We start from the raw sequence: 22,179 nt of genomic DNA, 5'->3' as shown, positions 1-22,179 counted from the left end.
TCTGTTGTTCAACCTTGTCATGATAGGCGTTGCAAGAAGATTGGAACGCGTTAGAAACATCAAGTACACGATCTACGCGGACGACATCACGCTGTGGTCAACGGGAGGAAGCGACAGCCAGATCGAGGCAGCCCTCCAAGAAGCCGTCGCCACCGTAGAAGAACACCTACAACCCACCGGACTCAAATGTTCACCAACCAAGTCGGAACTGCTAGTGATCTCACCGCGAAGTGTGCGACGCCCGACAACGCAGAACATCAACGTGGTAACCCAAGACGGAACGCCAATACCGCACGTGCAGACGCTCAGAGTTTTGGGGCTGCACCTCCAGGACTTGAACCGCAACAACGTGACGGTACAGAAGCTCCACGCAAAGCTCTCGCTGGCCACCCGCCTACTCAAGAAGGTGGTCACGCGGTACCAGGGCATGCGAGAAGACAGTCTACTACGACTCACGCAGTCGTTTGCAGTCAGCCACATCTCTTACGTAGCGTCGTTCCACAATTGGAAAGCGGCGGAGAAGATCAAGATTGACGCGATGATCAGAAAGGCGAACAAGACGGCCCTGGGCTTATACCCCCACACCAACACAGAACGCATGCTCGCGTTGGGCGTTCACAACACGCTTGAAGAGATCGCAGAAGCCCAGTGAACGGCGCAGTATCACCGCCTGTCCCAGACCAGGACGGGAAGAACGATACTACAGCGCATCGGAATCAACGCGCCAGCGACGACTCCGGAGGTAGCAAAGCAGCTACCCCGGGACGTTCTCCAAAGACTGAGGGTTCCACCCTTACCGAAGCACATGCATCCACAAGTGCACCAAGAAAGAAGAACGGCGAGAGCCAAGGCCCTCACAAAAGGTCACGACAACGATCCGCGCGCGTACTACGTGGACGTGGCGAAGTATCCCCACCGGCCAAACACGTACGCAGCAGCAGTCATCGCAGCAGACACTGGAGTACTCACAACGTCGGGAAGCATACGGTGCAAGTCGCCCACGCAAGCCGAGGAGTTTGCAATCGCACTGGCACTAGCGATCCCGGATCGCCGCACGGTCCTCAGCGACTCGAAGACGGCAATAGCCAACTTTGCTACAAACAACGTCCATGGAACCACTGCAACAGTATGTTCAACTATAGCAAGACCGGAAACCAACATTACCGTCAAGTGGTTCCCTGCGCACGCCGGGGAGCTGGACGTGGGCCCGAACCACAACGAGGAGGCAGATACGGAGGCACACGCGCTAACTAGCCGCGGGTCTATGTCAACGCATTCCTCGGAGCCGCAACGACCCGATGCCGAAGACGGAGAGTATTTTATCACAACCTACGCCGACGTTCTGCAGTGGTACAGAACGAGCAGACGCCTCTATCCACCGCCTCACCGAGACCTACAACGCAGAGAAGCAGCCACACTACGGCAGCTGCAAGTACAAGCAATATGGACCCCCGTCTGGGCAAAGCACGTTTGCCCGGAGGTTTACACCACTGATGTATGCCAACACTGCAAGAAGGCGCGAGCCACCCAGAGACACCTCCTTTGGGACTGTGCACCACCGCCGGGTAACCAAGAAGTAATGCCAACTGCCATAAGCAGCAAAATTATCAGCCGAGAGCCAGGCAATCAAAGAGACGTGGTCCAGCACGTGCTTAGCATCCTGGAACGCCAGCGGCCGAAAGTGGCGTCCTCACGGGTTTGACGCGAGTAGGTTGCTGCTCCGGGACGTCCGAGCACGCTAGTGTCTTGCTTTAATCCCCCTACCCCTTCCCCCTTTATGCCGGATCGTCAATAAAGTTGTTTCACTCACTCACTTTGTGAAGGGGCGAATTCCAAATGTGGTCTTTTGCTTGGTAGGCATATCTTTTCGCGATGATTCAAGCATCGGCTTTGGCAAAAGATTTTCTTCTGAAATTGCAAAATTGTCCTCCATTTCGGGCAGCCTAATCCAGTTTTTTGTCTTCCGAAATACCAACATGGCCAAACGTTATTCGTCACCGCAGCAATAAACTAACGAACCTCACTAATGATATGCACAGCATTGCACCATAGCGTACAAGGCATTGACCTATCAAAACGTTTATGCTGAAAACACAACATAAAGAAATGTCTCCTCAAGCTACGCCGATCAATATTACTGCTTCATTGCAACACTGTAGTATTTTTGCTAATAGCATACGGGGAGTGTTGATAGCAAAAATACAGAGGGTTTATTTCTTTACGATTACAGGACGTTCTCCCTCATCTGTGGTACCTGTCCACGGATTTCCAGCTTTTCACTGTATCTCTTGTGGTACTACTGGCTTTCAAAAGGTGAGTGATACACATCTACACACACCATCTGTTTGCCGCAGTAGAAGGCAGGCACGAGCGTACAAGTGCAGCTATTCATTGATGCACTAAGCGCTTACATTTCCGGCACTTCAAGCTACGCAAGTATTTCAGTTGTCATGAAGCGAACATTTCGTAGATCAAAAGTGCAATAAAATACACCAGAAATTCTATATGCAAACGTTTCATGGAAATAACTGACATTAGCATCTCTACAAACCATCGTCAGTATCACCTGCAATGTATATGTACCATGATGCGGTCCTCACGAGAAAACAGAACGTGGCCATGAAACTCCGCAGGCTGTCGCGTTGTTTTACGAAACAGCCCCATTGCAAAAGGCGTTGCTCCGCAACACATGGCTGATCAAAGGGGAGTAGTGTAAATAGCTTTTTGTGCTTACTCTCAGCTGACCGGTGGTGCCTGTCAATCAACTTCATTGACTGGTGCCATGACGTATTCTTTTCTGTAAGATAAGTGATAACGTTCGTTGCATAAGGCGTACTGGAGAAATTATTCCAGACGCAATTGAGGCTTCACAGCATTTTTTACCTAGAGGTTTTACGTACGTACATACGTTTTTTCAGGAAAAAAAAACAATGAGCGTAAGTGTTCTGTAAGTGTTAACTTACCATTTTTTCAGAATTAGCGTGTGCCACAATCGACTATGTTTCCTCAACATGTCAAATGCTTTCCGTAAAAGATGTATTCACAGCCTTAAGAAGGCGCATAAAGAGTGCTGATTCGTCTGGGCAGAACGAGGTATTCAAAAGAAATAGAAAAATGAAAACACGCCTTCATTTGTTTTAGTTCGATATAAAAAGATGAATTACGGCAAAAGCGTTGGTAGCACGTGTACAGCAATGTAATTGATTTGGAACAGATAATGAAAGCAAAGGTTGCCAAGAACAGAACTGGTGCTTACAACGCTAGTGAAAGACTTACTCAATTGCTTTTTGCTATTTGATAATGGCTTTTTGGCGTTTTATCGCGCTAGCCTTGCCTTTATATCGGAAAGCACCTAAACGGGGCTGGCTGCTACATGATTAAAATGTAATCAAACAGCGCTGAACAACAAACTTAAAAAGAATGACTGACCAGGGTGGGGAACTAACAACCACTTGTTTATCACCTGAAAATTACTCACACACACACACTCACACACACACACACACACACACACACACACACACACACGCACACACACACACACACACACAATGCCAAGGAAGGTATAGGGGAAGTTATTAGGCCAATTGTAATGTAAATGAGAAGAAAGAAAAGTGGGTGAAAAGATAACTTGCCGTGGGCAGGATCCGATATATATATATATATATATATATATATATATATATATATATATATATATATATATATATAGCGCGAATTAGTTTTTCGTGCAACACCAACCAAACCAGCAGACACAGACAAGATGTCACCACGTCACGTGCTACGAGAAGAGGCTGCGGCCTTTTTGACAAGTAACAGATTTCACAGTTCCGCAGCAAAATCGAAGGTACACTGACGCAAGCGAATACGAGAGCTTAAGGGAGCTACGCTCCCTTAATCTCTCGTATTTCTTCCTCTTTGTCCACGTTTGTAGCTATCCATGTTTTTGCAACACTTTTAGCAACAAACGAAAAAGAAAGTGCACTGGTGGTGGTGGTGGTAGTCGTTAGATGAGGAGAAAGGCACCTAATGTATGCAGCCTGGTCGTGAGCACGGCGTAGTAACTACTGTACCAGCGTGGTGCGCCTTAGGTATGTCTAGAACGAAAGGAGGTTAGCGATTTCAAGAACTTTTCAAACACTATCAGACGACCCCCGCGGCAAATCTCCCGTCATGACAGTGACAGTCAATGAATTGTGATGTGTCTGTCGTGGAAGTTACAAAACTCGCTGTTCTTGCAAATATTCATGCGTACTATCAACAGCTGAAATTTGCGGGACATTGAGTCCACAACAAATGCGAATTTCTGCTGTATCAGTGCCTAATGCTTGTAATAAAGCTGGTTACTGCATAGATAGTAATGCCTAGTGTGGACTATTTTGTTGGATGTTACGATCCCAGACAGAGAAAGCAAGAATTTAGCTTTATTGAACATTTCGCGTCCGGCAGACTTTCGCTGTCGATAGTTAAACTTCGTTGAACTGCAGAACAAGTACACCTGTCCTCTATTATTCACAGATGCATCTAAGTTTTACAGTTTTGTGTCATACGCAGCCGTCGGAGCATCTTTTTTACCTGTCGGCATTCTCCACTCTTGTGCAATATTTACGTCCGTAAAACACATAAAGAACTATTGCAACAAAACGCAATAATTTACACTGATTCCCGGAGTGTAGTAAAAGGTTGCAGAACAATGAAAAACACACAAATCCTATTTTTTTTCTCTTTTTTTTGCTAGTTCCCATCCTGTGCACAATTTACACGCTCAGAGAGCATATCGTAGTGTGCAGGGTGCCCGGGCAGCGTGATATTTATAGAAACGTGTTGGCGGACCGGCTAGTTACATTTGCCCACGACAGCACTGTGATTATAACCATAAGCTGTCGCTGTACTTGACCTGGAACCTCATCTTGATCGGAAGCTCAGGGACCAATGGCAGCGTCTATGGAACACACAAACACAGAACAAACTTCTTATAAAGCCACATTTCGGTAATTGGCTGTCGGTATCGAGGTCATTCCCCCCAGAAGCAATTAACACTAACCAGGATTATGGGACAGACATAGAACACACTCATTTGTTTTGTCTCGTTGTGATCCACCTTTGTGTGATAAGTGTGGTGAACCACTCGAACTTGAACTGGTATAGCGCATTACGGGAAAGAAGAAACGGCCGAGCAGACCGACACAAGAGGACAGAGCGCTAAGAGGACAGAGCGCAAGAGGACAGAGCGCTAGCGCTCTGTCCTCTTGTGTCGGTCTGCTCGGCCGTTTCTTCTTTCCCGTAATGCGCTATACCAGTTCAAGTACGATGAACCAACTCGCCCAATCTTCAACACTCGTGAACCACTCACTGTCATTAACATTCTCATTTAGAGCAGTTAATGCGACTCTATTAGGAAAAAGAACTTTCGATTGGCTTACCGAGAACAAAAAATTCCACTGCATCCTCGAAGGTTCTCAGGCGAAAATCCAATGTTAAACTTGAGTCATTTTTTGAATTTTTGTACTTTCGTGCATGTAATATTTGGCTTTGTTAGCCACCCCAGATTGGGCCAAGTACCAAAATGTGGATATTTGTTTGCTTCTCTGTGTCCATCCTTGTGCGTATTGAGTTGTTGAAACGAATCTGCAGAAACTACGTGATATACCGTTCTGCATACTGAGATCCAGTTACTATTTATACATAAAAGTTTCTTTATATTATTTTTCTTCAGTCGGAAAATGCTGGCCGTGGGAGCATTCCTTCTACTTTCTCTGTTCGGCTGCGCCGTTGGAGCTTGGGCAGTCGCTGGTTCTGACTTGCTGCCCTTTATGATCTTCCCAGGACCCATTTTACAGTAAGTGAATAATAATAATAATAATAATAATAATAATAATAATAATAATAATAATAATAATGTCACGCAGTTTATTCACGTACAGACCTACTGGAAGGCCGAGGAACGCCAGAAGAGCGAGGAACGCCAACAGGCCGAAAATACAAAACAAACGCAAGCTCGGGTCGCGCGTGCACCAACGCTGTGGCTTGCCGTTTCATGCTGCTTCTTCGTCGTTCGCATAGTTCCCTACATTGGCCCCCGGTGAATAGCGTAGCCAACCTGGCGACTTAAGGCGTAGTCACTATAGCGGGGTCGTAATACGGCTTCAGGCGACTCACATGCACAATTTCTCGGCCACGACGGCGTAAGTCAGAGACTGTGTCAATGACTCAATCTCATAATTGACGGGTGACGTACGGGCGAGAATGCGGTAGGGCCCGTGGTATCGTGCCAGTAATTTCGACGAAAGGCCAGGAGTGCTCGGTGCAACCCAGAGCCAAACGAGAGCACCAGTCGTGAAAGTAGAGAGATGTCGGCCGGTGTCAAGCCGTAGCTTCTGGTGGCCTTGGTCCTCGGTTGTCAGAGAACGGGCCAATCGTCTGCAATCTTCTGCGTACCTGGCAACATCAGAGATTGCAGTGTACTCAGAGGAGTCGGGCGTGTATGGGAGGATAGTGTCTAGCGTGCACGATGGTTCGCGTCCGTACAACAGAAAAAAAGGGGAGAATCCTGTTGTCGCGTGCGTAGCGGTGTTATACGCATACGTGACGAATGGAAGGACAGTGTCCCAATTAGTCTGGTCTGAAGCTGTGTACATCGTCAACATATCACCGAGAGTGCGATTAAATCGTTCTGTGAGGCCATTCGTCTGCGGGTGATATGCTGTCGTCAGGCGATGAACCATGTTGCACTGAGCGAGCAACGCTTGAATGGCGTCAGACAAGAAAACACGCCCCCGGTCACTCAAAAGTTCGCGGGGAGCACCATGGCGAAGAACAAAGTTGCGCAAGATGAAAAACGCAACTTCCCTCGCGGTTGCTGCGGGTAGTGCTGCTGTCTCCGCGTAACGCGTGAGGTGGTCCACGCCGACAATTATCCACCTATTTCCAGAAGACGACGTGGGAAGTGGTCCGTATAAGTCGATACCAACGCGGTCAAACGGACGCGCTGGACAAGGCAGAGGCTGAAGTGTACCGGCAGGGCGTTGAGGTGGGACTTTACGTCGCTGGCATGCAGTACAAGCACGTACGTACTTGCGGACAAATGTGTACATGCCGCGCCAGTAGTACCGCTGACGTAGACGGTTGTACGTTTTGAGAGCGCGAGCGTGAGCGCTTTGCGGATCGTTGTGGAAAGCAGTACAGATTTCCGAGCGCATGTGGTTGGGTATCACTAACAGCCACTTCCTACCTTCAGACGTGTAATTCCGCCGATAGAGTAGGTCGTCTCGAATAGCGAAATGTGTGGCTTGACGGCGGATAGTTCTTGACACTAAATTAGCTAACGGATCAGTCAAAAAGGCGAGGAGTTGGGAAATCCACACATCTTTGCGTTGTTCCGATGCCATGTCTGTGAAGTCGATTGGTGTTATGACAGCTGAAGAAGGTGACGAGGAGGCTGGGTCAGCCGGTAGCGGCGAGCGGGATAGCGCATCAGCGTCGGAGTGCTTGCGGCCGGATCGGTATACAACACGAATGTCGTATTCCTGTAGGCGAAGCGCCCAACGACCAAGGCGCCCCGACGGGTCTTTGAGCGATGATAGCCAGCATAGAGCGTGGTGGTCCGTAACGACTTCGAAAGGGCGGCCATAAAGGTATGGGCGGAACTTCGTCAAAGCCCAGACAATTGCGAGGCACTCTTTCTCCGTGACGGAATAATTACACTCGGCTTTCTTGAGGGTTCGACTCGCGTAAGCGACCACGTATTCTTGGTGCCCTGGTTTTCGTTGAGCCAATACAGCACCAAGACCGACACCACTGGCGTCGGTGTGGACCTCCGTAGGCGCATCAGGGTCAAAATGTCGTAGAATTGGAGGTGATAATAATAACCGCCGAAGCGCGGTGAAGGATTCGTCGCACTCTTTTGACCAAGCAGAAATGCCTTTGGAAGTTGTCAACAGGTTGGTAAGAGGCGCGATGACGGAAGAGAAGTTGCGCACAAATCGACGAAAGTATGAGCACAGGCCGATAAAACTTCGAAGCGTCTTGATGGAATTGGGCTTCGGATAGTCGGCCACGGCGCGGAGTTTCGCCGGATCCGGGAGAACACCCTCTTTGCAGACGACGTGACCCAGTATGGTGAGCTGACGTGCGGCAAAATGGCACTTCTTGATGTTAAGTTGAAGGCCAGCAGAGGTGAGACACGTGAGAATAGCACGAAGACGAACAAGGTGAGTGGAAAAGTCGCGAGAAAAAACGACGATATCGTCTAGGTAGCAAAGGCACGTGTTCCACTTGTAGCCGCGAAGGATGGTGTCCATCATCCGTTCGAAGGTAGCTGGGGCGTTGCAGAGTCCAAACGGCATGACGTTAAACTCATACAGCCCATCAGGTGTTACAAATGCAGTCTTCGATCGGTCAGGATCAGCCATTGGAACTTGCCAATATCCTGAGCGTAAATCTAAGGAGGAGAAATATTCTGCCCCTTGCAAGCAATCGAGAGCGTCGTCGATGCGTGGCAACGGGTACACATCCTTCCGAGTTATCTTATTGAGCCGGCGGTAGTCGACACAGAATCGGATAGACCCATCCTTTTTGCGCACAAGTACAACAGGGGACGACCAAGGGCTCTGCGATGGCTGGATGACACCACGCTTGAGCATATCGTCGACTTGTTCGTTGATAATACGGCGCTCTTCCACTGAAACTCGATATGGTCGTTGGCGTAAGGGAGCATGAGTACCGGTGTCAATGTGGTGCGTGATGTTCGCTGTGTGACCCAAAGATGGTTGAGCGCAATCGAAGACAGAACGGAACTCTCGAAGAAGGGACAAGAGTTCGCTTCTTTGTGTCGGCGATAGCTCAGCGGCAACAGAGGGCTGGAATGAGTCTGGCGCGGGCACTGTGGCCACAGGTGGCGTCATAGCATTGAGCTGGAGGTGAGGTGCGTGTTCGGCGAACTCTAGAGGGCGCAAGAGGTCAACGTCTTGTATGTTACCCAAACATTCTCCGCGAAGTAAGGTAACTGGCGACGATAGCGAGTTCGCGACGAGCATGGCGGTAGCACCGGATTCCACGGTGAGTACGGCAAAGGGCAGGTGTAGGCTACGGCGGCGGGTAAATACGTCAGACGGAGTGAACAAAACAGTTCCGGCTGGAGCGGCCGTACAGGTCAGGGCTACAAGGGCGGATGTTCTCGGAGCTATTTCCGTGTCTGCAACAACGACAAGTTTGTAAGGTTCAGGAAGAGAATCCACAAAACAAGAGGTTGGCAGCGGTGTAAGGGCCACTTCTGCACGTGAGCAATCTATGATGGCCCGATGACGCGAAAGAAAGTCCCATCCAAGAATGACTTCGTGGGAGCAGGATGCCAGCACAAAAAATTCAATGGCATAAAGTTCACCTTGGATAATGACACGTGCAGTGCACACAGCTGTAGGTTCTATGCACTGCGAGTTGGCCGTGTGGAGCATCAGGCCCGAAAGAGGCGTCGTCACCTTTTTCAACTTGCGGCATAAGGGCTCACAGATTATGGAAACGGCGGCCCCTGTGTCGATAAGCGCTTGTGCGGCGGTCCCTTCAACATTGACGTCAATAACGTTTTGCGGCGAGAAAGATGGAGGCCTTAAGCAGTTCGAATTGTATGCAGCTGTTGCCTCCGGAGCTGCAGCGATCAGTTTCCCTCTTCCGTAGCAGGTCGGCGACGCATAGGTGACAGGGAGCGTCGTCGTGGCGATGGTGACCGTTGGTTTGCGTAGGGTCGAGGACCGTCAGTGGTGTACCTTGATGGCGTCCTAGACGACGACGCCATTGGCCGGCCCACGGCGTCGACTGGAGGGGGATCTCGGCGACAGTGGCGGGCGACGTGTCCAGCGATACCACAGGTGAAACAGATGGGCCTATTATCTGGCGTCCTCCAAGCGTCTGAGCGACGATAAAATGGAGCTGGAGATCTCGCGTAGGGATACGGCGCCGCAATTGGGGTTGTAGGCACGACATAGGGTGGCGTGGCAGGTTGAGCATACGGCATACGCTGTTGCGTAGGCCGAGCAGCGACGGCGGCGTACGTGAGAGGCGTTGTGACTGGTGGTTGCTGATGCACCGGCGGAAGGGCTTCAGCGACTTGGGTCCGAATGACGTGTTGGAGGTCCGGTGCCAAAGCTTGCGTGGGCTCATGTGTCAGTGGCAGCAGTGACAGCTGGCGCGCTACCTCTTCGCGGACGAAGTCCTTGATTGTCGAAAGCAGCGGCTGCTGGTCGGTAGGATGGGCAGCCAGGTGCAAGCTTGCGAGCGTGTCTGGCGTCGTGATGGCTTGACGAGCAATTGCGCGCTGCCTACGCAATTCATCGAAGCTTTGACAGAGGGAAACGAGGACAGCAATGGTGGGGGGATTTCTCGCGAGCAACATCTGAAAGACGCCGTCGTCAATGCCTTTCAATATGTGCCGGATTTTTTCTTCTTCAGGCATGGTAGAGTTGATGCGGTTGCATAGATGCAACACATCTTCAATGTAGCCCGTGTAGGTCTCGCCTGGTTGCTGTGCACGGTGACGTAAACGGTGCTCGGCTTGAAGCTTGCGTGCCGCAGGTCGTCCAAAGACGTCCAAAGACGTCCGTAATAGCTGTCTTGAATGCAGACCACGTAGTAATGTCAGCTGCGTGGTTATTAAACCACAACTGCGCGGTGTCCGCAAGGTAGAATGTGACGTAGCCAAGCTTACTTGGGTCGTCCCATTTGTTACTTGCGCCGACTTTGTCGTACCTCGCCAACCAATCTTCGACGTCCGACTCAGTGGAGCCCGTGAAGATAGGAGGGTCTCGTTGAGGATACACGGCACTGCAAGTGACATGGACGGTCGAAGGTCCCACCTGGAGAGGCGTCTCGGTGGCCATGTTCGTGTCACGTAGAGGGGGAAGCTTACGGGAGCGAAGTTCCAGGTTTGTACGGGAGTCCACACACCTCCACCAGATGTCACGCAGTTTATTCACGTACAGACTTACTGGAAGGCCGAGGAACGCCAGAAGAGCGAGGAACGCCAACAGGCCGAAAATACAAAACAAACGCAAGCTCGGGTCGCGCGTGCACCAACGCTGTGGCTTGCCGTTTCATGCTGCTTCTTCGTCGTTCGCATAGTTCCCTACAATAATAATAATAATAATAATAATAATAATAATAATAATAATAATAATAATAATAATAATAATAATAATAATAATAATAATAATAATAATAATAATAATAATAATAATATATCTCAGGCTTGACGTCCCAAAATCACGCCCGCCGCGTAAAAATATGATGCAAGAAGGCGTGGGGCTCCTGACATTTCAAAATCAGGTGCAGTTCATTGAGCTCCGACATGACGCAGTACGTTGCCCTATACCACATAGTCGTCTCCAAGGAAATGCGACCGCCATGGCCAGGATTATAGAAACTTCGAGGGTGTAAAGTGGCAGCAGCGAGCATAGGACCTATAGATGAATGGCGGATCATGGCAGAGGCCCTTGTCCTGCATTGGGCGCAGTCAGGCTGATGATACCATAGCAAGCAAGCAGGCCAATACGAGAAGCAGGCGGAACTGCTTCTTTCTGTGTAGCGCTGAAGTGCTGTCAGTTAGGCCCAAGTAAATCTCTCTGCGCTTCAGCGCTCATGCCCTCAAGTAGGCCGCGTACGTTGTCAATATACTGTCAATGCCACTTGTGTTCGAAAATAAAAGACACTAAAAGATTCTAGGCGAGTAGAAACAAAGCCTAATTTGACTCCTTATAGAACATTGCCCATTCCCGCCCGTTCCAGCGTCGGCGGTGACGTACGCTTGGTATCAGCCAGAGCAGAATAAAAACAGAACCGGATACTTTTTGTACAATGGTCTGCTCATTGTTTAACTGTCGCATACAGAAGTCAATTTCGCTCAAATTATGGTTGATTTCTTTTCTCACTCTAACGCAGGGTCATGTCCAAAACTGTCAACGAATACTACATGAGGCCGTACTACCACGCTGTGTGCTACTTCGGTGGCTGCATAGCACACCTTCTGATAGACGACTTCAGGCAGCGCAAGATCAGCAAGGTACTTGACGGAACATCTTCGGAGGCTGATTGTCAATAAATACAGCATTATCCAATCATACGCAAACACATCATGTGTAGGAACGTATGGCAAAAAATAACAAAGGGTCGAATGCATCATGTTAATACACCCGATGCTGTCGCACCTGTCTGAAACTGTAAAAGTAAGTAAAGCTGTGAGGGCTGGGCTCATTGCTATTGCTCATTTTTAGAAAATAAATTAGTTAATACGTTATACAAAAAGAAATTGGGCTCACTGATATTGCTCATTTTTAGAAAATAAAGTAGTTTATACGCTATACAAGAAGGAATTGGTTAGCGAGTGTAAAGTTCTTATTTTATATAAGTATGCTTTGATCAAAAGTAGACATGCGTATATATAACGGCAGCTTCCGAGAGAATCGACTGAAGTACTTAACAGCAGCTGTATTTCATGTTTTATCTGAGCGAGCTCCCTCCATCCGTGCGAAGTTGAGGTCAATTTGTGAAAAGTGTCAACGGTGAATAAACTTCAGTGTCGTGTGTTTAATCTATATGATACTCTCGTTTCAGACGGTTCTGGCGATAGGGTGGAGTGTGTCGATAACCTGCGCTCTGCTATGCGTATTTGGGAAGCTTCCCTGGTACAGAAGCCCGAATCCAACGTCGGAAGCAGTAAAGCTGCTTGCGGCATTTCTTGATCGGTTGCTGTGGGCGGTGTCCCTCATTTGGATCACGTTGGCCTGCTCTTCTGGACGAGGCGGTAAGGCTTCTTGAACCGTGTATCCAACAATTGCTATGGTCTGTGACACTGTGTTGGCCAATTTAGGACACTCTCCGGTCGTTGGTGGGTTTGGAACGCAGTAGTTTGAAACGCAGTCGCTAAAACAGTCTTTTTATAGCTTCATGCTTATGGTGCAGTGGTTACAAAACCCAACAAACTATTACTTCTTTATACGCTAAAGTTAGGTTTTGACTGCAGATAACAGCATGCAAATATTGAGCTAAAATAAAAACCAGTCCATCACCATCAGATAGAGATAAAATACCAGTCCATCACCATCACTTTAGTCTTCTTGATATATGCCATACAGTTAATTAGGCTAATGACACACCTATTGAGTAAGCACTTAAAATAACTTAAGACACTTCTGCAAGCACTAAAGATAGCTGTAGCTCACATGAATTAGTCATACGTAATATATGAAATCGCCAGGGTGCCTTAATGTAGCGGTACTCCCCCACTGACCCGAAAGATGCCAGTTCAATACCATTCACGGCGTTTGCCTTTCAATGGGGGCCAAATGTTAGAAGTTTGTGTACTGCCTGGTGACAGTGCATGCATATGTCGAGTAAGCACTTAAGATAGCTTAAGACACTTCTGTAAGTACTTAAGATAGCTGTGGCTGACATAAATTATTCATACGTAGTACATGAAATCGCCATGGTGCCTTAATGTAACGGTGCTCCCCTGTTGACCCAAAAGACGCCAGATCGATACCGTTCAAGGCGTTTGTCTTTCAATGGGGGCCAAATGTTAGAAGTCTCTGTACTGCCTGATAACACTGCATGTTAAGGGACCTCAGGCAGTTGAATTTATCTGGAATTCTTCGCTACGACATCTCCTATATAGATGGAGAGCCCGAGTCACTGGTGCGTTAAACCCCGTGTACCAATCTTAGTTTGGTGGCCCGTCGTCCACATCTTTCTTGGTGGTTAGTCTGTACCTACCGTACTATTGGCCATTGAAACACAATGATAACCGACCAATCGTCTAGGACAGTGCAATCACGCCCGTGTTAGCGTTTATAAACGGAAAAGTAACACGAGGAAGTTGCTAGAGGCCTTTCACATGGGGCCGTTAAAAAGTGCGCGCATGCAAGCAATACCTGTAGAGGACGCAGCAATGTCCACTTGTCACTGTCATAACAGTGATAGCAAAGATGCGCAGGCCAAAGTTCACGATAATGAAATACAACGTTGTTTCTAATCCAGCAGGCTGTGCTGTTTATGTATCGAATAGAGCAGGAAAATGAGATTACGTTATTATATTGTAGTTAGTACTCGCTATTCAGTGGTGGGAGTAGCGTTCCGCCTGTGTTGCTAGCTGGTTATGGGTCCCGTAAACGATGAATGAATAAATAAGTCCAATCGGCAAACGCATTGAATATTTCTATGCTAAATTATGTACAATACTCACGGATTCAAACAAGGCACGAGTTTATTTTCTTTAGTATAATAAAAAAAATGCGTAATTTTTCGGGGTAACCACGTCATGTCGCGACGAATCTTTCCTCTAAAGATAATGCTGACTCTAATCTACGTGTTCAAAATGAAACTACGTTGATGTGACACGTAATGAAAACGGTAGAACTGAGAGTAAATGCGTTACTTTGACATAAAGTGCCCCTTTTCAATCTGGGTACAGTACTTACATGCTATGCAATTATCTGACATATAAATCATCATCACCAGTCACGTTATTAAGACGCTAGCCGTGACGTATAGTGCAATGTTCGCGTGACCTCCCAAGCGGCGGTGGTGATGGCTTTGCCATTATGATTTTGAATTTAGGAAGAAAAGATGTCAGCGTGATGTCAGCGTGATGGCAGTGAAGCGAGAGCTGAAACTACAACAATTCATTCTTTTTGAGCATTTGATTCTCTCAAGGTACCACGAATTCACTGAACTACAGCGTCTGTGCTGTGCTTTGTATCATGCCTTCGCATGTCTGACATAACCACATACACATTGACGTCAATGCAGTGATATAAAAAAGTGCTCTGCAGCAGTGAAGACACCCTCGCAGGTTTTGAACAGCTGCGCAGGCTCTCCGTAATTTATCTCTCGGAAGCAGACATGATCATCACCATGATCAGGCACGCGCTATTTTCGTCCTCTTCTTCATCGTCTTCCGGTTGTGCTTCACTTCCAGAACTATGCGGCAAATTCACGTGTGCAAGATTCAATAATCTTGTGGGGCTGATAGCGAGTACAGAGAAAAACAAAGCAAGAGAGAGGTAGATAAATAGTGAATGACAGGAAGGAAAACAAAGATTCTGGCGAAAAACTTTCTCGGCGAGGCCGGCTTCAAATGCGCACTCCCACGATCCGATGGCAAGCATCGCAACCATTCAGCTGTCACGCTAGCATAGTAAGGGGGTGGGAAATAGAAATGGTATTGAGGAGAAAAAAAGGTGAGTATGAAGATTACGCAAACGAGGAGGGAAGAAAGAAAAGCCAAGCATGGAAGGAATTAGAAAGAGCGAAATAAAGACCCGGAAAAAAGTTTAGAGAGAAAGACAAACAAATAGGTACAACTAAACAGGCCAAATCAGAGAAAGACAAACAAATAGGTACAACTAAACAGGCCAAATCAGAAAAAAACCTGAAAGAAAGCCAGAGACAGTCTAGAGGATAAAAGAAAGAGAAATAAAGAAAGAACCCTTGCTGTGCGCTTCTTTCACGATTGGGTACTGCTAAGCTGCCTTGATTCTTCTTTCAACAGACACATTATTTATTGTAGCCAAATTTAAGTGTGTTGTGTATACAATTAGGCTTATTTAAATGAGTACGGACTCAATATAACGAAGTACAAACACAACAGACATTTCTCATTCCTTTGGTATGCAGAGTAAACGCCCTTCCCATTGGATTCAGCAGACGTGCATAAAATATTTTCTATGACGTAAACGTTTTCGTCACCGAGCAACAGCAAGCCAGCCACACCACAGCGGACATTATGTCGGTGATTAAACTCAGCGCCATTGATTTCGTGAAACCTGCGTCCTGCATGCAGCGTGAAACACACACACACAAATGCCACTCAGTGTTGCTGGCGGCAATACACTCAGCATTCTTAAAGTGTGCACGAGAAGATGGCAGAGCTGCCGCTAGTAGGTCGCGAACTATTGTCTTCCCGAGACGTCACATTGCCATGGCCCATCGCGCATAAACCGCCACTCCGATACCGGGGCTGAAAATGTCTGTTTAAGGTAGTGGTAATAAAGATGTATGCGACGTAGTCCTAATCACCCTTGTAATCTTTTTTAGGGTTCTCGAAACGCACATCCTTATTTATTGCAACAATCTCAAAATATCTCAATCTCAAACTTTCTGCAAGTATCTGGACGTTTACCTAACATGTCATTATCATGGGACATACAAGTTGACACCAAATATCAGCACCTATATAACAGTCGGATTCATAAAACGTAGCTTTATTTTTGCCATTTCTGCAACAAAATAAGCTGGAACCCCAAATAAGCTGGAATCTCTTCCAAACAAAAATGCCCGTTCAGTAACAAAGAGTTACTCCCGTACACCTAGTATTAGTGAAATTAAGATGTCACTGAAGTTGCATTCCTTGCTATAACAAAGACGGTTATTCCTTGTGTCTCTCTTTCACGATATCTCCGGTAAAGGTTTTCAACTGTCTGCCTTTATTAAAGCTGTGCATAAAATATTTGCTCGCCTGGACCACGATTTCTAATGACAACTTTTATTTCATCGAACTAGCCTATTTTTATATTCTCCTTTAGTGCTTGCTGCTAGCCTAATTATTCATAAGAACTGATTTACGATATTGCCTGTATAACAAAGAAGGACAAAATTACTCGCCAATAAACCTTCGTCTTGTTCTCAGAGTGACTTCGCATAGCTCTGTCAGATCTATACGTTCATATAGCAATTTATGTAGCACATCGTATTACCTACAGTAAGACAGTCGCTTGACTACTGCTTCAGAGGCAGATGACCTGCTCTCTTTTTTATGTTACGCTTTCTTTCTAAGTTCAGTTCGTTCTGATACTTGCTTTTCTGTATTGTTCGTAAAGATGAATACCGGGTTTCACGCAAATGATGTTTTTTTTTTAATTTCGAAAAGTGCTCTTTACTTGGTTGATTTTATGCATGTGTGCTAATTCCACCTTCTCCACCTATGTACTAGTGGTGGGCCTTTAGAGTAGATGGATGGATGGATGGATGAATGAATGAATGAATAAATGAATGAATAAAAGAGACGTTGTCACGATTGACGAATTTCATAGATACGTGCAGTAGTGCGCCCTTAAACTCCTACGCACCCAGTGCTTTCGCACAGGGAAAGGATCACTCTTAAAAGACGAACAAGGACAAATTGAGATAATCAGTGTTTGAATGCACTCTTGGAAACACAAGATAACACTACTGATTGCCCGATTCTGCGGCATTTCCTGCAGGGTTCGTCAGCAAGTTCCTGTCATGGAATGCATTTGTACCGCTGAGCAAGCTCTCATTTGGGGTGTACCTGATCCACCTGCCTTTTATTCAGCTTTACCTACATGCCTCCAGGGAGCGCATATACTGGTCACTGTTTCAGTTGGTAAGAGAAAAAACATACATTTATATTTTATTTATTTATTTATGTATTTATTTAGGTCTACATATAAAGCTTACTATTATTAAATGAATAAATGTTTGTGTACATGTTAGGGTTAGAATTTTTTATTTAGACTTCAATTACCATATACCTCTTAAGGCCCCGCCTCTTCGTAAAAGGTGTGCGTTTCTACGTCAAAGCACCAGTTGCAGCGCTTCATGTATAGTTAATGACTGCTAAGTAGTAGAAGTTCCCTAAGGTGCTTGATATGTGTTCAAACCAAATGCAGAAATTGTAGATTTTTTTTTTCGTGTAAGTAGTGCATTTTATTTGATTCTGGATATGTAGAAGGTAAAGTGGTTCACGAGATATGAACACATTTTCAAGATGGAGCAATAAAAAAAATAAACGGCTAGTTAAAAGTGTCCACGTATCTAGACAGAATTTTGTATCTGTAAATTTTTCTTTCAACTTCTCCTGAATACTTATCAGGTGACAATCACCAATTACTGCAGAAGCGCGCCATAGAACGTAGCTCACTGATGTTTCGTCTTTTATGACCACCCAAGTTTCACATGTAAAGATTGACGAGCAAACATATGTGCAGCAGCAGATATCTCGAATGTAGCCGGCAGCTTCATCAGTAATCGTTATTAAAAATCATAATTATGTTTTTATATCTCGCGAGTACTCACCAAGGTTTAATGTTCATCGTCAAACGGTAGCGAAATAATTCATGATGCTTTGCATTATCATTTTGCTTCTAGCAGGCTTTCACATTTTAGTGTATGTCGCGGAAACGTCGTCCTCTTAGTCGCTTACAATTTAAGATGGTTAATGCGAAACAACATTGCTACGGGCATTATGTTGCGGCTGTTAGTTTTGCCCCGCAGCGATAGTGTTGGCACTACAAAAAAAAAAGCTGAATCGAACACTGCCTACAAAGTCAGACCTTCTCACTGCCATTGTCATTGCTGCTTGTGCAGTTACCTAAAGAACGACAGAAGGTCATGCCAGGCGACGCTACCAATATTTATACTATAAATGAAACACGGGCATTTCTACACGTGATAGATGAGCGAACAGGCTTTAATGTTTATTCGGAATATTTTACGAAAGAATTTAAGACTATTCAGGTAAGTGAGGTAATTTACGTAGTGTAGTACTCAAGTGCGCGTAGCACAGGAAGTAGTGTTTGCGGCCTCTTTTGCTAGATGGTGCCACCATATCCACTTAAGTTCAAAATTTCGAAACTGATTGCGGGCTTTGTGAATCGGAGTGCACACACCATCGTCCGCACTTTCTGTTGACAATAGTGTTTCAGCTGGACTTTTAGGGGCAAAGCTCCTTATGGTCTAGGGCAGTGCGTTCCTCCGGCGTAGCGAGCACAGCACATCCACAGACAGACAGACGGACGGACGGATGGATGAATGGACGCTTCGGCCCACTTATCGTAATTCACACCGTGAATATGCTGCGATTTTTTACTTGACATCACCCTAACTAGGTCCTATAAAAACTGAATTCTACAGCCTTCATAACGTCTGAGGAACTGGTACCGTATGCAGGGTAGTATAATCCTGGCTATGGCGGCACCGTTAAGGTCAGCGATTCTAACGCGCAGGTCCTACGGAGAGCTTTTCTTCTGTCTGTACTAACCCTGTGGTTGGCCGAACGATACCAAGTTCCGCCAGTTCACTCGCGTCCTATCTTGACATCTTCTGTAGACTATCGTCGAGATTCCACGGCTCCCGGCTGTGGCGGCTGTATTTCCGATGGAGGCGGAAATGTTGTAGGCCCGTGTGCTCAGATTTGGGTGCACGTTAAAGAACCCCAGGTGGTCGAAATTTACGGATCTCTTCACTTCGGCGTCTCTCATAATCATACGGTGGTTTCGGGACGTTCAACCCCACATATCAATCAAGATTCCGCGGCTTACTCGCCACAAAATCATGAGTCCTTACAGTGTAGTCATGTGAGAGAAATTTCCATTTTGAAGTCATGGGTGCTCATCTGGCGATAACATTGTCAGTATGCCATCAATCCCGGCTTTTGAAAAAACGAAAGAAACTCGATATGCACGCCAGTGCTTCCAATTATGATGCACGCTTAATGTGCTACCTAATGTTTCCCAGACTGACATCACATGGATGTTGTGAGATTAACCTAAAATATCGCTGACTCGAATAGGAAAATAAAAAAAATTGTTCAACTGCGTAAAAAAGTGGTCATAAGATGTTAATATGTATTGTTGCAGAACATACAACATGTTTTCGCACTTTGATGCTCCTTCACTTTTTCCTTTTTTTTTTCAGTTCACGTTATTATTTGCATTTCTCGTGTGGACTTACCTGCTGGCATACTTCGCTTTCCTGGCGTGCGAAGCTCCGACGGCCGCTCTGGACAAATTCATTTTCAGCAGACTTATTGGAGGCGGGAGTGCGAGGAAGCCGGAACACCAAACGCAACAAAATGGCGGTGTCGTGAAGCCACAGATCATAATCGAAGACGGTGTATTTTCACGCTGTTGAGTGAGCAGCTGAACAATTGGTGCGGGTACCTTACATTTCCTCGTGGCGTCAATTGTGGACTCTCAGAACGCTCAGTGGAAGCATCTGATGACGAAGACAGTGCCTCCGTGGTGTTGAAAATATCTCCAGGGATATGAAATGTAAGAGTGCTTGGTTCTTTCGTCAGCGTGACGGCTGTTTTACTATACGTTAAGGGGCTTTAAGTGCCCCCGAGACCAGCACAATTTTTAAACTGCAGCGTTTGTCGTATGCTGATCATCCTATTCACAACTGCTACGATTGGGTTTAGAGAAGTTTGTCCCATCGTACTGAGAAAACTTTCTGTAGGTGGCCCTTGCACTGTGAGGCACAAGATATTATCGTAATATTAAAAAATGCAGTGAGCGGGATTTTGATTGAATGAACAGGCCCCTAAGTCGTAGAAGTAGTATTAGGATTTCGTAAATTTTGTTCCAAAGAAAGTCTTGCAAACTTACACAGAGTTCTTCGGTACGCAAATTCTTCAGTGCGCAAACTTTTCTGTTGAGCAGAGTAGACGAAAAATTTTTTGCTAGGTTTATTAAGGTCTTCCACAAGCTCCACTGATAATTTTTGCATCGAAGAGCTGTGCAACTAAAGCCAGCGTTTTCAGCATACTTAGAAGATGCAGTTCACCAAATTGCTATGTTGTTATCAAGGGTTTTAGGCCTCAAAACAGGGATAAGATTATGAAAGACGGTGCATCAGAGGGCCCTAGAAATTTCCATCATCAGTTGTTATTTGACGTGCATTCATATCGCAAAGTACACAAGCATCTACCATTTCGCTTCCATCGAAAAGTGGCCGCAGCTGTCGGTATCTGAACCACAAACTTCGGGTTTACCAAATTTCGATATTGTTCTCCATCATTGTGTTACATAATCATGTATGTGCGTGATGTATGAATATTTTTATGCCATTGTGTTGCATTTTCGACCATCGCAATAAAGCCACTACAAAAATGAGTGATATGTTTTCCTCTTCCCTCAAGCGTAATAACTTTGCGCCTAATGAACTGCAGATGAAGAATGTGACAAATATGCTGATAAGTGTCTCTGCATGCGTTATTTTCCTCTCTGCTGAATTATCAAATTTTTCAAGGCACCAAACGAATCGAAAAGGTGCTTCTTATATCTGAGAGCAGCGGGTGCTGGGTAACCGTGGCATCGAAAGGCCCTGCAGAACTGCCGAAACTGGTAGTTACACTGAGTCAGAAGCGCTGGATGGTTTGCACTGGTGTGCTTGAGAACAAGTGACAATAAAATGGACACTGTAAAGAATTAGCTATCACCGGGGACCACAGAAAAGTGGACCTTTCAGACTTAGACATGGGCGAGGGTGGTATTCAAATTGTTTGATTCGTATACAAGATATACATAGTGGGCATTCAATAGCTAACAACACCAACTTCCCAAAGCGCTGATTAAAGATGAGTGAACCTTATTGCTTAATACGCCAACACTGATTCGCTGTAGCCCCAATTGAAAGTTATTTGACAGGACATAGAGCATTGGTCTTAAAAATAGAGATAGAAGGACATGCGAACATGCTTCTAGAAAGCAAGATATCGGTAGTATGAACCCAATCATTGTTGAAAGAGTCCTAACGTACCCGGTTGTCAAACGTCTTCCCCACGTCACCGAGACAAGCCACGAGGTCAATTTTCAGTGGTTACCTGGTCATTGTGGGGAAAGTGGCAGTGATTCCGCAGACAAAAAGGCTCGCACATCCTGCCAAGAAGAGCACACCCTTCCGATTCTTCTGTCAAGGTGAGGCACTGCAAGGCAACTTCGTCCCCTGGCAGACAGTCTGTGTCTGCTGGAGTGGAATACCCCAAGCATAAGACATATAAAAAAAAATCCATCAAATAAACCCTTAACTGGAAAATATTTTCTTCGGGGTTGTCTTCAAAAAAGTATATACAACCCTCATTGAAGTGACCGACAGTGCGCAATGCGACGTCTGTGGCACCGAAAAAGACATCGGGCATCTGCTATGCCATTGCCCTAGATTCGCTTCGGAGAGACAAACACTTTTCAATGCGTTGCGACAATAGGATGATCAGCCACTGTCACTGCAGATGCTGCTGGAGCACTGTCCTCGTCTTTCATCGGCTGAAAAGGCAGTCAAAGCCATATTGTGCTTTTTGGGGACTACGGCCCTGTGTGAACGCCTGTAACTTTTGTGTAGTGCCACCGCTGCTTACGCGTCAGCCCATCGCCTGACATTTTTTTTTTCTCTTTC

At 46.3% G+C, this 22,179-nt stretch overlaps 1 protein-coding gene across 1 annotated transcript in view; it reads left to right on the top strand.

Annotated features, from left to right (window-relative positions):
• Positions 1 to 20,900, top strand: part of LOC119160020 (nose resistant to fluoxetine protein 6) — a 59,281-nt gene extending 38,381 nt beyond the window's left edge. Inside the window, exons 10-15 of the mRNA XM_075889961.1 lie at positions 2,231 to 2,313; positions 5,717 to 5,839; positions 11,929 to 12,049; positions 12,601 to 12,790; positions 17,247 to 17,389; positions 19,702 to 20,900. Of these exons, the coding sequence (XP_075746076.1) occupies positions 2,231 to 2,313; positions 5,717 to 5,839; positions 11,929 to 12,049; positions 12,601 to 12,790; positions 17,247 to 17,389; positions 19,702 to 19,917 (876 nt within the window). The 3' untranslated portion in view covers positions 19,918 to 20,900. The remainder of the gene's footprint in view (positions 1 to 2,230; positions 2,314 to 5,716; positions 5,840 to 11,928; positions 12,050 to 12,600; positions 12,791 to 17,246; positions 17,390 to 19,701) is intronic.
• Positions 20,901 to 22,179: the final 1,279 nt, after the last annotated feature.

This window comes from Rhipicephalus microplus, chromosome 3, assembly GCF_043290135.1.
Source record: "Rhipicephalus microplus isolate Deutch F79 chromosome 3, USDA_Rmic, whole genome shotgun sequence".
Taxonomy (NCBI): domain Eukaryota; kingdom Metazoa; phylum Arthropoda; class Arachnida; order Ixodida; family Ixodidae; genus Rhipicephalus; species Rhipicephalus microplus.
Note: the sequence above shows the minus strand (reverse complement) of the source record. Positions and strands in the feature narration are given on the sequence as shown.